The sequence below is a fragment of the Andrena cerasifolii genome, chromosome 12 (assembly GCF_050908995.1).
Source record: "Andrena cerasifolii isolate SP2316 chromosome 12, iyAndCera1_principal, whole genome shotgun sequence".
In the NCBI taxonomy this organism is placed as follows: Eukaryota; Metazoa; Arthropoda; class Insecta; order Hymenoptera; family Andrenidae; genus Andrena; species Andrena cerasifolii.
The window spans coordinates 10916416-10931676 of NC_135129.1; the positions used below are offsets into that span (position 1 = coordinate 10916416).

General features: G+C 35.2%; 3 protein-coding genes across 5 annotated transcripts; 1 reads left to right on the forward strand and 2 right to left on the reverse strand.

The window, feature by feature from the left end:
• Positions 1–509: 509 nt before the first annotated feature.
• Positions 510–4153, reverse strand: Fer1hch (ferritin 1 heavy chain). The gene is made up of 5 exons (XM_076824909.1): positions 3864–4153; positions 1506–1624; positions 1266–1427; positions 1019–1186; positions 510–931 (listed from the first exon to the last, which is right to left on the reverse strand). The coding sequence occupies exons 1-5, from the start codon at positions 3931–3933 to the stop codon at positions 776–778; spliced, it is 675 nt and encodes a 224-aa protein (XP_076681024.1). The 5' UTR covers positions 3934–4153; the 3' UTR covers positions 510–775.
• Positions 4154–4233: 80 nt separating this feature from the next.
• On the forward strand, positions 4234–6383 carry Fer2lch (ferritin 2 light chain). Of its 2 annotated transcripts, none has more exons than XM_076824910.1 (4): positions 4234–4384; positions 5078–5179; positions 5268–5545; positions 5637–6383. In XM_076824910.1, exons 2-4 carry the CDS (start codon positions 5083–5085, stop codon positions 5928–5930), a joined length of 669 nt encoding a protein of 222 aa, XP_076681025.1. In that variant the 5' UTR covers positions 4234–4384; positions 5078–5082; the 3' UTR covers positions 5931–6383. The 2 variants fall into 2 exon arrangements, with proteins under 2 accessions (XP_076681025.1, XP_076681026.1); XM_076824911.1 differs by lacking the exon at positions 4234–4384 and adding an exon at positions 4709–4730.
• On the reverse strand, positions 6085–15159 carry Sl (small wing phospholipase C gamma 1). Of its 2 annotated transcripts, XM_076824889.1 has the most exons (20): positions 15085–15159; positions 14291–14486; positions 12942–13091; positions 12670–12808; positions 12394–12556; positions 11978–12291; positions 11687–11893; positions 11197–11617; positions 10709–11020; positions 10443–10624; positions 10191–10368; positions 10046–10111; positions 9795–9986; positions 9500–9721; positions 9200–9406; positions 8738–9119; positions 8529–8668; positions 8360–8467; positions 8199–8280; positions 6085–8135 (listed from the first exon to the last, which is right to left on the reverse strand). In XM_076824889.1, exons 1-19 carry the CDS (start codon positions 15142–15144, stop codon positions 8260–8262), a joined length of 3660 nt encoding a protein of 1219 aa, XP_076681004.1. In that variant the 5' UTR covers positions 15145–15159; the 3' UTR covers positions 6085–8135; positions 8199–8259. The 2 variants fall into 2 exon arrangements, with proteins under 2 accessions (XP_076681004.1, XP_076681005.1); XM_076824890.1 differs by lacking the exons at positions 14291–14486; positions 15085–15159 and adding an exon at positions 13936–13954.
• Between the last annotated feature and the right edge of the window lie 102 nt (positions 15160–15261).

Below are 15261 nucleotides of genomic sequence, written 5' to 3' on the forward strand. Positions count from 1 at the left end.
ATTTATAACTACAATTTTGATTATAATTAATTGGTTATTAGCAGTTGTTGGATAGGGTATGAGCAAGTCCGACATCGTTTTTGATAGAAGCTCTGTTTATTTAATGATTTATGAACATTTATACACATAATTTCTATGCTTTATTCAATTCAGACTTAAAATATAAACTTTTCACTATTATTCTGTATACGTGTGATTATTCTGATTAGAATTAAATGGTTTCTGTGTTTCCGATCAAACTTATTGTAATCGTGTCCAAGTAGAAATATGAAGTAGGACAGCAGTCAGAGGTCAACGTTTTAAGATATCAGTGCAATAACATATCAACTATTCGTGGAATGTCACAAGTATTAGTTTAAAAACATATTCCACTTGTAAGTTGTTGCAGATATGGTAAAACACATAAATCATGTAACTACGATTCTGTTACGGATCTTAATGGGAATAGATTATATACACACGTTTGCATACACTTTAAATGAACGCAATAAACAACACTGCATTTACAATTTTCGTATGAATCTTAAAATATTTATTCACTTAGCACGAGTAATATATTTATTACATATTAACAAACATTTGTAAATAGGGTTTCTTGTTTGTCTATATTACAGACCATATTTAGAAGAAAATTCTATATAGAACAAAAGTTATATTTTTGTATGAAAGTAAAGTAAAATAAAGTAAAAGAAACTAAGCTACACATTTCGTTCTAAATATGGCCATTAATTTCATATACATTTATTGATGTGAGATCCCGTAGATCAAGTACAAATTAAACTTCGCCGTTCAATAGTTTCTTGTCGAACAGGAACTCTCCTAACTTTTCGTGCGATTTCATCATCTTACCCAATGTGGAGATCTTTCCAGCGATATCACGTTGTCCCTTGTATTGCTCGTCCAAGAAATCTCCAGAGAGGTAGTCCACCAGCTGATGTCAAACAAACCAGCAATTAATATACAATAAATCTGATATATCTATTTTCACATGCATAACTATATAAGCAATTTCACTTACATGGTAATCATTCATTAGCTTTTTCTGATTTTTCGATTCGGTACTCTTCGTCGGATTTTCACATTCTATAATGATATTGCGAAGGCTACGCGTAACGTTAGCTTCCAACTTAAGAGCCTCTTGAAGGGCGACCAATCCACTCGTCCATTCTTCGTCACATATTGGTTTCTAAAAACATCAAGTTACACATTATAATTTCAAAATAACGAAACTGTATTAAAAGCTGGGAATGATTTTAAATACGTACCATGGGGTGTTTCAGGAGTTTGCCAATGCCGCCTGTTAATCCACCGCGCATTAGCAGGTATTCAATGATTTTTATTGCGTGTTCCCTTTCTTCACTGGCAGCTTCGAAAAAGAATTTACTAAATCCAGGGCGATTGACCGTATCGCTTGCAAAATGAGCACCCTGTAACGAGACATTGATCGAGATAGTTAGACATTCTTATGGAAAATACACCAGAACAAAGATGACGATCATAATTACCATTGAGAGATAAGTCATGGCAGCTCCTATTTCCATTTTCACTTGGGATTCCAACTTTTCCACGCATGGCTCGACCATGTCTATCCATGACTTTGGAACATCTGCGAACGAGGATATGCCTGAAAGTAATAAAATCGACTAATAGTAATGCATGGAATAATATAGAATTTGTTACAAACAAATGAATTATGATTGCACGATTAAAGAGCCGATATATTAGAATAAAATACTATCGTAATATTTAACAACGTTGTAACTGTAATAATTTGTATACAGAAAACAATAAAGAAAGTGAAAAAAGTATAGAGGACTTATTGAGGACAACTATAACTTCAAAGAAGTAATAGAATAATCTATCACAGGGTTTCTCATATTATAATAAAAGTGAATTGAGATAAGATTATGCCGCTGTATCTCTCGTTATTACAAAGGCCTGCATGTCTACAGATTACTCTAATTAAGTATCATTACTTTTTACAGCACATCGTTTCCTGCATTATCTCTACCCCTCCTACGATATAACACAATCCCGCAATGGAATTTCCAGTTACCATTTCTGTAGAGTTTCATTTAACAATGTATTAATATAAAAATACTAATAAATACATTGTAAATATTGTAAATGTAAAATCTATATATATAAAAGAAGAAGTCCTGACTGAACCGTTTGACCTAAGAACGTGAAATTTGGAAGATACATTCTTCTCATGACATAGGCACCCACTATGGAGAGTTTTGGAAATTCCATCCCCTAGGGAGCGAAAAGGGGTGAAATGTGTTTTCATGGTGTCATTAATATCCCTTAGGCCCGAAGCGAAGCACAGAGTATTTTGCTAGTTATTTATGAGACAAAAATTATTAATAGAAATGAACATCGAGATGCATATTATACTGGAGTAATATAAATTCAAACTAAATTTTATTGTCCAAAAATAAAAAACGAAGTTAGTGATAGGGTAGTTTGGATTACATTATCTGATTTCTCTGAGCAATGAAGCAGCATAGATTTAATTTGGACTTTAGAGCATACAGTAATCAATACGTTCACATTGGCACGTAAAACTTATCAAATGTTATCACTGTGCAAACAAGATTGCGAGAATCTTCATGTAAAATAACTTCAAATCAATTCTGAAGTTTACAGTACAAATATCTTCCAAATAAATTCCTAACCATGAATAGTGAAAGTGTACACAAATAACAAAACGTGTATAATATTCGGTTTAATTTTGGTTCATTAAAATATAATTGTCACAAAAACATAATTGTTATTCAAGTTTATTCGTAAATCCTTATTAGAAATTTCTCTTACACTGTATTATGTAGACATTTCGATACATTAACTGAATTCATCGTACAGTAAAAAATGATAGTCATAAAAATGATCGTCGATACGATTAAATAAACAGTGTAATTCTACAATGACATCATTGTATAGATTGCATCAGAAGTCCAATCAATAGCACAGTTTCTAGAATGAAGAGTTGCTGATAATGTCTATATCTATATTTTTCCCATCTGGGAACAATAACGCCAGGAAAAGCGTGAAATCACAATGTGACTAATGAGTTCAGAATTTCTGGTTACCGAATGACGCATAATCGCTGATAAAACGCAAATCATTAAAAAATATAAGAAGGCACAAGATAATGATTTCTTTGTCTCTCTACAGCAATGAATAAGCGAAAGTACTGTCTGTCAATTAAATGTATTTCTTACAAACCTCTGTACGAAGAATAGCAATTGTGAAATATAAATATCAGCTAATACAATACTAGAAATTAATTGGTCACTGAGAACTGTGCAAAATCTATGAACGATTACACGCGAAGCAACAGAGGGTTTCGTCGAAGCGGTATGTAAGAAAGTTTAATAATGTTTACGATCATAGGTCACTACCGTTCGTCGTTGAGGTCAGCCGACTTTAATCCCGACGACGCTATTGAAATTTTGCATCATTGAAATGCAAGCGAGAGAAATCGTTTGCTACAACCCCGATCAGTAAAAAGCATCAACTTGTTTACAAAGAACAACACGCGCTTGCTTGTACATCGCGCGATGACTATGGATTATATTCGAAAATAACCACAACGCGATATACGCGCAACGCTGGTTTCTAATTCAGAAGAGCACAGAGCGTTAAAAACTGCTTCATACCTGCATAATTAGCAATGCTTTCAGGAGACGCAAAATATCAGTCTTTCAAGGACAAAGGACAATGGGGTTTCGGACCGGGGGGGGGAGGGGGATCTAAGGGAAAATATAAGATTAACCTTAATCCCGGTTATTTAATCACAAAAACTGTCACAAGGCACGGGAGATATTTTGAAAAGCTGTAAAAATATATGCTAAACTTACACTGATATTCCTTTCCTAGCGATCCGGCGACGCATAGCGAAGCGACGAGGGAGACGAAAAGCAGCTTCATCGTTGATTACTTTGAGGTTATAATTGGGAAAAGTCGCAACAGAGTAACTCGTTAATTGCCCGTTTCGGTAGCAACCTTTATACGCACTGGTATAGAAGGCTACCTTTAGTGAAGCTAGATAAGAGACGTGTGTGAACTAAACACGATGCACGGCCATCGATCATTTAATAATTGGCCAACAAATGCGTACCATTCGTACTTTAATCTTTAATCGACGGGGAGTAACTGGAATTTTCTATTCCCTTTCTGTCGCGCACGCATGCGCCCTACCCTATCAGTTAACTACGCTTGTGGAAACTACCGTCGAGAGGTCGAGACTCGAGAATGGTGTGGTAATGGTGTGGCGACGGTGGTGGAGTGGGAGCCTTCCAACAACGGTCATTGTCGGAGGAACGTCGAAGCGAGAGTATTCACGTTGCTCCCATTTAAACGAGCAGATCGTTTTGAACAGGTATGTAGCTCGTGAATCGATTCAACCGCTACTGGTTTCTTACAGTATTTCATACTTTAATGAGTAGGAAATGGAAAATCGTTGCGACCGCTGACACACGTAATCGTGATTGACGTGATTCTATTTTCTATTCACTCGATACATAAACACTCGGTACTGCGCATTTCCCTGCGTTCCTCTATCTACAGTCATCACGACATTTTCTTGATATAAGCGCGTCACGTCTGAAGATTACGTTCTAATCGCAGCACATTTATTTTGGATCTTAGGTTATGCTGCGCTAGTGTTAACTGATGTTATATAGCTGATAGGGTATTGTGTGTTTCTTTCACTCTTCCTTTCAGCGGTAACGGTTAATATAATTCTTACTAGCGTTTCAATTTCATTGTATTTTATTTTATTTCTTACGCATGCAATTTATTTTTTTTCTACTGTGAAAATGCTTGTGTGCGTTAGCCCCTACACCAAGCATAGTAATTAGATCCCCATGCGTGGAGTATTATGGTTTATTCTTCACCCCTGCAAAAGATTTGTTATTGTTTTGGGTTATACAGGGCGTCCGAAGGACACACTATTTATTATCGAACTTTTGTAATTATAGTTTTGTGATTTATAGTTATGCTTACAACTCTCCGTAACATTCTTCTATTATAACAAATCGATTCTAATCGTGGTTGGCATTTCTAATTACAGAAATCATGTTGTTCTTCGGAATATTATCTATCCTCCTGGCAGTTGCCTCAGCTCAAAACTGCTATGATGGAGCAAATGGCATTTGTGGTGCTTCATCCGATGGTAGTACCATACTCTATACTTGGAAAAGCTGTTACATGTCAAGATTTATTTATAATTCGTTACTTCTAATGTATACTTGAACTTTTAGCTACCATATTCGATGCTACGTGTAACGCAAGACACGGAGGCATTGACAAACTTGAAATCAATCTTCAACAATACGCCAATTATAATCTCCAGACCAGCTTTGAATATCTGTTAATGTCTAGTCACTTTGGGAACTACGAAGCTCATCGTGAGGGGTTCAAAGCATTGTATCGCAAATTGTCTGACGAGAGTTGGGAAGATGCGATTAATGTATTGAAATACATTGGCAAGCGAGGTGGCACACCAAACTTCAATCAATTCCCACCACACATTAAAGATGTAAGCAGACTTGTGCCTCTGATGATGTGCTTTTGTAAGATGAAAGTTCGATACGGAGCTGCCTGTTAACTTTACTTCATGTACTTCGCAGGTAAAGCAGGCCAGGATATTCGAATTGGACGAGGTTCGCACCTTAGCTAAGGCACTTGACATGCAGAAGGATCTGGCCGCAGAGGCGTTGCATATTCATTCCGAAGCACTGCTAGTCTCTAAGCACGATCCAGGCATTATTCATTATCTGCAAGAACAGTTTATCGAACCACAGACTGAACGTATACGAGACTTGGCTGGATACACCAATGATTTGAAGGGAATAGTAGCTCCTAGCCAGGACAATTCTATCGGTATATTCTTGTTCGATGAATATCTTAAGAAAAGCTTATAATTTACATGAAACTGAAAAACCATAAAACAGAATTTTACGTTTAATATTGCCGTTTAAAATGCTCTATATCAGTAACCTTCGATCGCAGAAAAGTATACTTTCGCTTTCTGGTTACACAGAGTTCTACATTTAAAGGTAATGAATATACTATACATTGTTATTTTCCTTTCTGTTTTGTTTACACGTTTCAGCCAATAAACTATATACTTTATTAATTATTCTTATAATTCTCGCATTAATGCATTAAGTACAGAAATGTTGTCAGTAAGATTGAAACCTAGAGAAAATTTAACGAATACATTAAACTTTTGAAGAATCCGGTATTATTATCTCTTCAAAATATTTCTCTGATAAAGTATGATCTAGTATTAGCGAAGTCTCATATTTAATCTCAATTCTTTTGTAATAAATAAAATGTACCATAAAATACAATAAAGAGGCGTTAGCATACAATATTTTATTTTTATGCATTGGTTGTGTACATTACATTTAATTATATCTCTAATATATATTCGCATCTGTTTCTGATATGCATGTCGCAACTGAACAGTTTATCATCTCAATTACATATACGTATGACTATAGAATGCTTAAGTGATCAACTCGAAACTGCAGGCACATTAAACAGGTTTCATAAGTGTGGAATACTTTTGTAAACAAACTGAATTACATGAGCAGTTTATTTATTAATAAAAGGTATAATTTGTTAAAATTTGGTAGGATTAAAGTAGACTAAAATTGAACGCATTATGGTACGATCAATAAGAAACGTACCTAATAGACTACATTAAAACGTACAAAACATATTTATTATCACTTATTTGCTTTAGCCATGTAACTTATTTTTAATTAGTAAAATTTTTATTAATCATACCATTACTGATAGAAAAAAGGATTCAATTTACGGAATATAAAATACATAATCCTTATTCGAAGATGTAGAAAAATGGAAAACAATATTCTTACGTAATATTTGTAAAAAATAGTTGTGCAAGTATAATTAGTAGTCTCCACACTTTTACGTTCGTTTTATCATTTCATTGATGGGCAAAAATATATATATGCAGCTCTCTTATATTTAACATTTCGTTTCTCACGATGCAAATTTTATAATTTGAAGCAAAGTTCAAATACACTTGCATCACTTAACAATCAGCCTCTTAGCATTTCATAATCGTTATTTGTATTATTATCGTCGAGCTAAAACTATTCACTTTTGAAGTTACAAATAAATAGCGTTAACGTGAAAATAATATTTCATCAATTATAAAGAATTGGAAGCATTATTATGTATATTAGTTAATTCAGTCTAAAGTATATTATAGTATAAGGCCCTGCTGTGTGCATTTGTTCATTTGCCTATATAGAACGACTTTAATATAATTTAAATAAAGATATACTTTGTCATGTCACTGCTTGATATGTTGTTCCTCACAACTGCGAAAATTTTACAGTAGTTACGCTAAATCACATTCTCTTTTCTTATAACTTATTCATCTTCCCCGATGCAAATGACATAAGTCAGGCCTGGCCAACCCAAATGGTTTCACGGGCCACTTTGATGACGCGTGACGTTACAGCGGGCCGCACTTTAGGTAAACATGCTTTTAAAAAATGTAATACAAATACAAAATGAATTGTATTTGAGTCACACTTGCGCATTATAACAATGACACATGCAAATTTTCATTTATTTAATATTTTTTGTATACATACAACGAGAAACAAAAGTTTCAATAGAAATATAAAATCGCCCGGCGGGCCACGTGTTGGCCAGGTCTGACCCAAGTGAACTACATACTAAGCATACAGATGCTTGTTTTAGATATTCCTTTGCAACGATTTGTAAAAATCTTCGTAATATGTCACATATATTTCTGTGATATGTTTGCTTTTGATTGAAACATTGTATTCTTCGCATATAACTTTTTTTTAGTATAGTCCTCTTCTACTATTTGTTCAATACTGTAATAACTATTCTTCTATTATTTCGCTCCGATACTATGTATAACGATAAAATTCCTAAATTACCTATGTAATTGGTTGCAAAGGTGGTTACATTTTCTTTTGCAACCGTAAATTTCAATTTGAAGCATAATTTCTGTAGATAGTCAGTCGTCTATGGATCTGGATGCTCCATCTAAACTTGTGAACAAAATAATTCATCTAACGACATTTAGGCCACGTTGATGGCTAAACATCAACCTGGAACAACGAGCATTACATTACGCAATGCTGAATGTATAATATTTAACATTAGATACTTACCTTCTCTCAACTCTTATATGCATCAAACATTTCAAGGCTCGTATGCAATTTATTATTGGCTTTATGTGTTATGCGTGTGCGTCTAAAATAATTACGTATGACATAAAAACGCGCAATGGATGAATCGATGTATTTAAATTGTAATTCAATTTTATACTCACGCATGAAGATGTAATTCGAAGATGTATTAACAACGATGCAAGCTCAAGATCTTCGCTATAATTGTTTTTCAATGGAACACTTCTATAGCCCGATCGTAAACACCGGACCTAAATATACATGCAATTAGTAATTTACAAAGTAACGACGGTTTCTTAATCGATTACGTACGGGATAAGTAGCTTGTCCAATAAAATTACTATCACCAAACATATCTTCGTCCTGTACAACGAATCGTATAAACGCAAAGTATGGATTGACGACCTCGAATTCGCAACACTCGTTCCACATGGGATTGAATCCATTGTCAGCTATAATATTAACTTAGTTACCGTATAATAGTTTAGACAGTCAATCGCGCGGGGTACTATGTTACTTACGTATCGTTTTGGTTGTTAATTTTGTACCAGTGTCAAAATCTGCTCCTACAACTTCGATATCAACAAAGGGACTGGCTATACCTCTTCCCGATCTAATTAAATGCCTCGCCCCAATTATCCTGAAATTAATTTTCAGGGACTCTGATGCTTGCAAGCAACTTTTATCGTACGGATTAAAATCGTCTCTGAACATGAATTCGGGTTTCAAAATATATCCGCAATTGCCGTTTTCTCTAAACTTTGCCTGATTCAGTTGCATCGCCTTATCTCCGGTCTGATAATTCAACGCTACCATTTGACAACCAGAATTCCACATTGGCACAGGACTGTAGTTTGATGAATCGATACGTTGTCCTTTCGGATACACTCTGCTAAATTGAATCTATAAAATCATAATTATACTTTTATCTATTACACTATACCTATATCACTGCTATTATAATCACAACCATATCGCTTTACCTGATGGTACTTTAAGAAGAACTTGTTCTCCTGTTGACACATAAGTTTCTCAGCTTTCGTCTCAGGGAAGCTACTCATTTCATTAAATACAAAACCTTTCGTCCTTATTCTCTCTAAATTAAATGCAACTGATCTGCAGTACACTATTAGATTCGACATTTCTTTTGCTATCCTCCATGCACGTTCCATCTCTTTGTGCTGATTCTCCTGATGGAAACGACAAGAACGCGCTCTTAATCTTTCGACTCCGTATATTACTCAATACCAATTTCTTTTAACTAGAAAATTTTATATATTTACCCTGACACTAGCATTTTGAGCAGTTTCCTTGATGCTGGACATCCATTCTAATGCAGTATCTTTAGAAGACGTTGCCACTTCGAATACCGAACACATACTAGGATTCTGTATCCTCAGTATCCATTCTAATCCAGGTCTTCCGCCCACTCTCAATTCAACAACAGCGCCCATAATATCTAACGAGCCTTTTTGCAAACTACCGAACATCATAGAATCAGCCGACTGAAACCGAAGGTAACGTAATAAGATCGGTAGTAAAAGAGGTAGAAAGTAATACATAATAATGCAGCCTCACGTCTCCCTGATTGTCTTGAGGTTCTATTTCTTCTACGTAATTAGCAGGGAACCAATGCTGCTTTTTACCACCGTAATCTCCTCGCCACCAGCCACCGCTTTGTCGATGTACATTTGTTATTATAGCATGTTTCACCAATGTTAATTCATCGTCCCTCCTTGCTTTATAATCGTAGATAGCTTTCACTGTCACCTTTAAAATAAATCCAATGCATTACATTTTCTATTAGTTACTTCATCGATATAACTCACTTTTGATGTAAAACTAGTAGGATCCATGTAACCCGGAATGCCATAAACGGAGCCGTCGTCTACATCCTAAATAGAAAACGACAATTAGGTGGTATATTGCGAACGAGCATTTGCTACATGGAAGAGTGTAAAACAAGTTGCATACTAGTCCCATCCTTCTGATAACGTCTTGATTTACGGGATGGTTTAATTTGATCTTCTTATACAGCGGATGCCTTTCGTAATAATGGACTAGTTCAACTAAACTTTCAAACTGTACAGTGCCAATAGTATACAGACGTCCTTCCTGCTTGATTCTACAGTGCTTGATTTTCTTCTCTGCTCTGGAACCAATTAGAAGAAAGTTAAACCAATCGGAGAGAAGCGTTTCGTGTAATAATACTTCCGGATATTTTACCTAAATGAGATAGCATAAGAGTTGCTTTCTTTTTCGCTGGGTCTCACTAAAAACGCGCCATCCGTAGGAATTCGTTTCAACATTTCCTCAGCTAAAGTCCGGGTGCAATCGACGTGCCACCACTCTTTCTCTTCGTGCTTATTTGGTTGTGGGACAGGTTCTTGAAGCGTGATTAGAAATTCCTGTTCCGTTCCATTTATATGTTTAGACAGTTAAATGAGTATGTTTCCAGAACTAATATGCTACTGAGATTTGTTTATGCTCACTTGACTTCGTAGGGGATGATTGCGGTAATGCGTAATTAAACTGTACAGACTATCGAAGCAATTTGTGTCGATGAGATAATATTGCGTTTGGCCCATCTCTTGCTTCAGTTTAATACGACAATGATTTACTTTGCCTTTGCGCCAAAAGGAAAGGCAGTAATCTCCCACGAACGTGACGCATTGCCGGACTAAAAAAGTACCATCACCGAGATGCGAGTAACGTCGTAACAGTTCTTCCGCTTCTTCTCTTCCTCTTGCCAATTTACCATGAAACCATTTTTCGCCAAAATGTAACTCATCGTTGGGTACTCCCTACGTTACATGGCCGAAGTAAAGCACAGAGTAGTAGTCATTATCTAAATAAACATGTAAACGTACAAAGCCGAAGGGATTGGGAAAGTAAAGTGTCTAAGAAAAGGAATTGGCGATCAATTCCCACTTTCCTCTTAGCCAATCCTTTCAGTTTTGATCACGAGACCTATACATACATCTGTCGGTCGTCGAACAACACCTTCCTCGTCATCGTCGTGCTCAGCCTCCTGAGTTCTAGAAAACGTGTCCGTGTAGAATAATTTCTGTTGTGTCAAGACAAAAAAATGGGGATTCCACTCCCTATCTACAGGATCTTCGAGGTAGAGAATACCATTCTTCACGGTGTTTCTGAGATCCATTTCTTGCCTACTTTCGTCGTTTCGAATGAGGAATGACGTTTCGTCAACACCATCGGGTAGCTTCTTGTGCTTTAATATAATCTTTCTTCTCAGTGCATGAGGCGATGGCAGGCACGTTTCATTTTTATCCATCGGCTGAGCCAACAGTGTATCACCAAATACCTCTTGCATTGTAATCGCCATTTTACGTTGCTGAGGTAGGGTGCAATTATCCTCGATAGATAAAATAACAGGATAGCTACACAAAAATACACGCTTACATTCGGGTTTAGTAGTGAAAAGTAAACACATATCTGTTTGTACTTACTCAGAAGTAGCAAAGGCGTGCTCTTTAATAGTTTTAATCACGTCCATAAACCTAATCTTCGTGGTAAGTGTATGACCGTGGAAAATAAATGGCATCCCATCGGGCCCGTCCCAACAATCAAGTTCTATACATCTGCATCCAGCTCGTAGCGCACGTACGTAAGCCTGACAACTACTTTCGCTACTAATTTGATCTCCCATTAGATACCTATAGGAACATTTATTTAATTCGTTCGCTTATTTGCTTTTAATACATTACAAGTATGTTATATTTGCCCGCAGGTACGCTCACGTGTTGTGTGAAGAAGCTATCCAATAGTGCGCAATAGGTCTATTCATGTCTTGGTTTATTCGTGAATATTTCGAATCCCAAATAGAATTTTGTTTTGAGAATAAGAAGTCGATAAATTCAGAATGCGTGAAATGCGGTTCTTGAACATCTCTTTGGGGGTCTTGTAAATAGTCTCTAATGAAACATGAGACTTCCACCTCGTTATTTCCTAAAAGATCTTGCTGTTCGGTCTTCAAAAAACTCTGGAAATCATGGACTGTAACAACTGGTCCTGTTTTAGAATAATTAAGCAGTTTAAACCAATCTGTGAAATTCTGTGGAAATAAAGGTGTATGTAGCATATCGGCAAACAAACAAGACATGATTCTATTACGAAGAATATAAATGCTTCTAATGTCGATCAATCGGAAACTTACATTTTGATCGAACATAAGTTTATGATAAAGTACAACAAAATCGTCGAAACCAAGCTCATTCCTGTTCCTTGTGTCTATTTCTTGGAAGAGTTCTCGAAGCCTGTTTGTTGCCACTTTACAGTTAACTCTAGGCAAAAACGCTTTTACATCTTTCAACGTGACCCTGAAAATGTAATTCATCATTAAATGTGAAATAGATAGAGGTGATCTATAAATTTCTATAGAGAATTGTATATAAAAATTTAAAGTTGCGAATGAAGAATTGTAAATGTTTACGTTTCTCTTGAATTTTCCATCGCGTAAAACTCTTTTCTTAGCCACCTTTCGACTTGTAAAGGATATGGGGCTTTTATAGTGTCTTGAACTAAACGACGTAACCCTTTTACCCAAAGTTCGCATTCTTTTTCACTAAGGGCTGAAATAAATAGACAGAAACATGTGCATGCATAACACACGCTTAAAGAAAGATTTACATAAATGTATCAACATTCCAGGAACACATTAGGGTAGTCACTGTCATATTGGTGAAAACAGAAAAATATATTTACCAGAAATTGAAAGTGTTTTAAGGCGGAATTCGGAACCGTAATAAACGACGAAACACCTAAGATTCTCAATTCTCTTTGCATCCTCTGGCCATTTCTCAAAGTCTTTAGAATGTTTTCCTACCTTAATTTCTTTAATTTCTCTTATTTCAACTAAAATTCAAAGGAATACAATATTGTTTAATCTGTATCACGCTATATCCACATATAACAATACACATCACGTGTAAAACTAGTGTGCAAAGCTATTTCCATCTAATCGGTGTTGTCTATAAATACCCTGCTCTATAATATATAAAAGTGGCGAATAAAAATAATTGCAGTAAAACGAATACTCGTGATATCAAACAGGGCTGTTTTAATATATCAACAGTATCCATGGGCACATTTTGTTTGTAGACCAAAAATGAAGGAAATGTCCACTAAGATGTTATAAAAACATTTAATTCAACATTGTTAGATTACTAACAAAGGGAGGACACCATGTGATAGACATCGATTTTGATGAGCCTTGGCACGATGGATCTATGTCGAAAATAAGTAAATAGGTGTCCGAGCGTTTCAGCCAATAGGTTTTAATAATAGAGATATTTACATGTAAATTATTAAAAACCTCATAGTGGCCGTGGGGTTTTAGTGGGTAAAAATCCCACAATGTGGGGAATTCCCTTCTGGAGGCGTCGGGGTAGTGTGGGATTTTTACCCATTAAAATTCAACAGCCACTATGAAATTTTTAATAATTTACATGGAAATATCTCTATTATTAAGGCCTATTAGCTGAAATGCTCGGACACCTATTTACTTATTTTCGACATAGATCCATCGTGCCAAGGCTCATCAAATTCGATGCCTATCCCATGGTGTCCTCCCCTTGTAAGTACCATTAAGTCAGAAAAGAATATAATTTAACTGAATGTTGGACAGAAACATGTATACAAAAGCTTATTACACGAAACTCATTAACTGACTTAAGTTGTATCTTTATCATGAACTCACCCATGTACACTATTCACAAGGACCTTTCCTTCAGGTTTTTGACCTATAACTAGTATCCTCAGATAATACTTTGCCCCCATTTTTGCTGTAGATATATCTTCATAACCATGCAAAATGTATGCCTAAAATGTTAGGTGGAATTTTATTTCGATGATATTTGTTACTGAATTAGTATAAGCAACTTTAATACGAGCTATACAAAAATATATACTCGTTAATATTTCTATACCTATCCTCATTAAATGTGTAACGATGGAAAAATATGAATTTTCTACCGTGTCCTTTGATACGTCGAATAATGTTTAATTACTAGAAATCGTGTTGTAGGTTCGTTTAAGGTACAAAGCACTTTTACCTGAACCATCGAACGGTCTAAATGTCGCGCTTCTTGCCCAGACAATTTGCCTAGTCTCTCTTCGTATCATAAGAGTTTTCTTCTCCGGCCTTTTCCTTGGGAAAAATTTCGTTACTACAGTTCCTCTTTCTAGCTGGCTGATAATTTGTTCCATTTCTGGGATTATACCATTCATGTTTGATGTATTCTGTGCGTGCTACAATAAATTAGTATATTCTATTTCAATAATGCATATGAACAGAAAATGTATTGCGCGTTGTATAACATTACAGAATAAAATGCTTCAAATGAATTTCAATCTTTAAATTCATTCGACTTTAGAAAGAATTATTGTTTTACTAAGTGAAACTATTAATTGTATCATCCTAAAATGAGAGAACTACACATAACGTACAATGTTAAGTCCTTTAGACCAAAAGGATGTGTATAAGAGAGTTCAGGTTCATGTGTTTTCAAGAACATTAACAAGTTTATACATTTAAAGAGAAATTAGTAGTAAGTATATGGTATATGTAATGTTTAACATTTCCAGAGAATACAAAAGCTTTGATGTAACATACAAGTTTTATGGAATGAATTCTAAACCATACAGTTCATTTTTCAAACAAGCTCTGATTTATGCATGATTTTGTAACAAAGAAAGAGATCTCTTTAATATCTCCTGTACTCTTGAAAAAGAAAACCTTTCGACTAGGTCTAAGTTAAAAAGACATAGGTAATGTTAAAGTCATAAAACATTGTTGTGTCACTATATGTACGAATCATTTTGATTAAAACACATAAACATAACCTACCATAAAAGTGATTTTATATTTCTTTTTATATAAACTAATAAATATCGGAATAAGAAGCATTCGATTGATTTATCAATAACACAGGCATGTAGGAAAATGTGACTTTTAGAAAAATGCAGCTCCTTTTTTGGTTGCAACACTCTAACATAGAAAGATATTGTGTTTGTCACATTATTT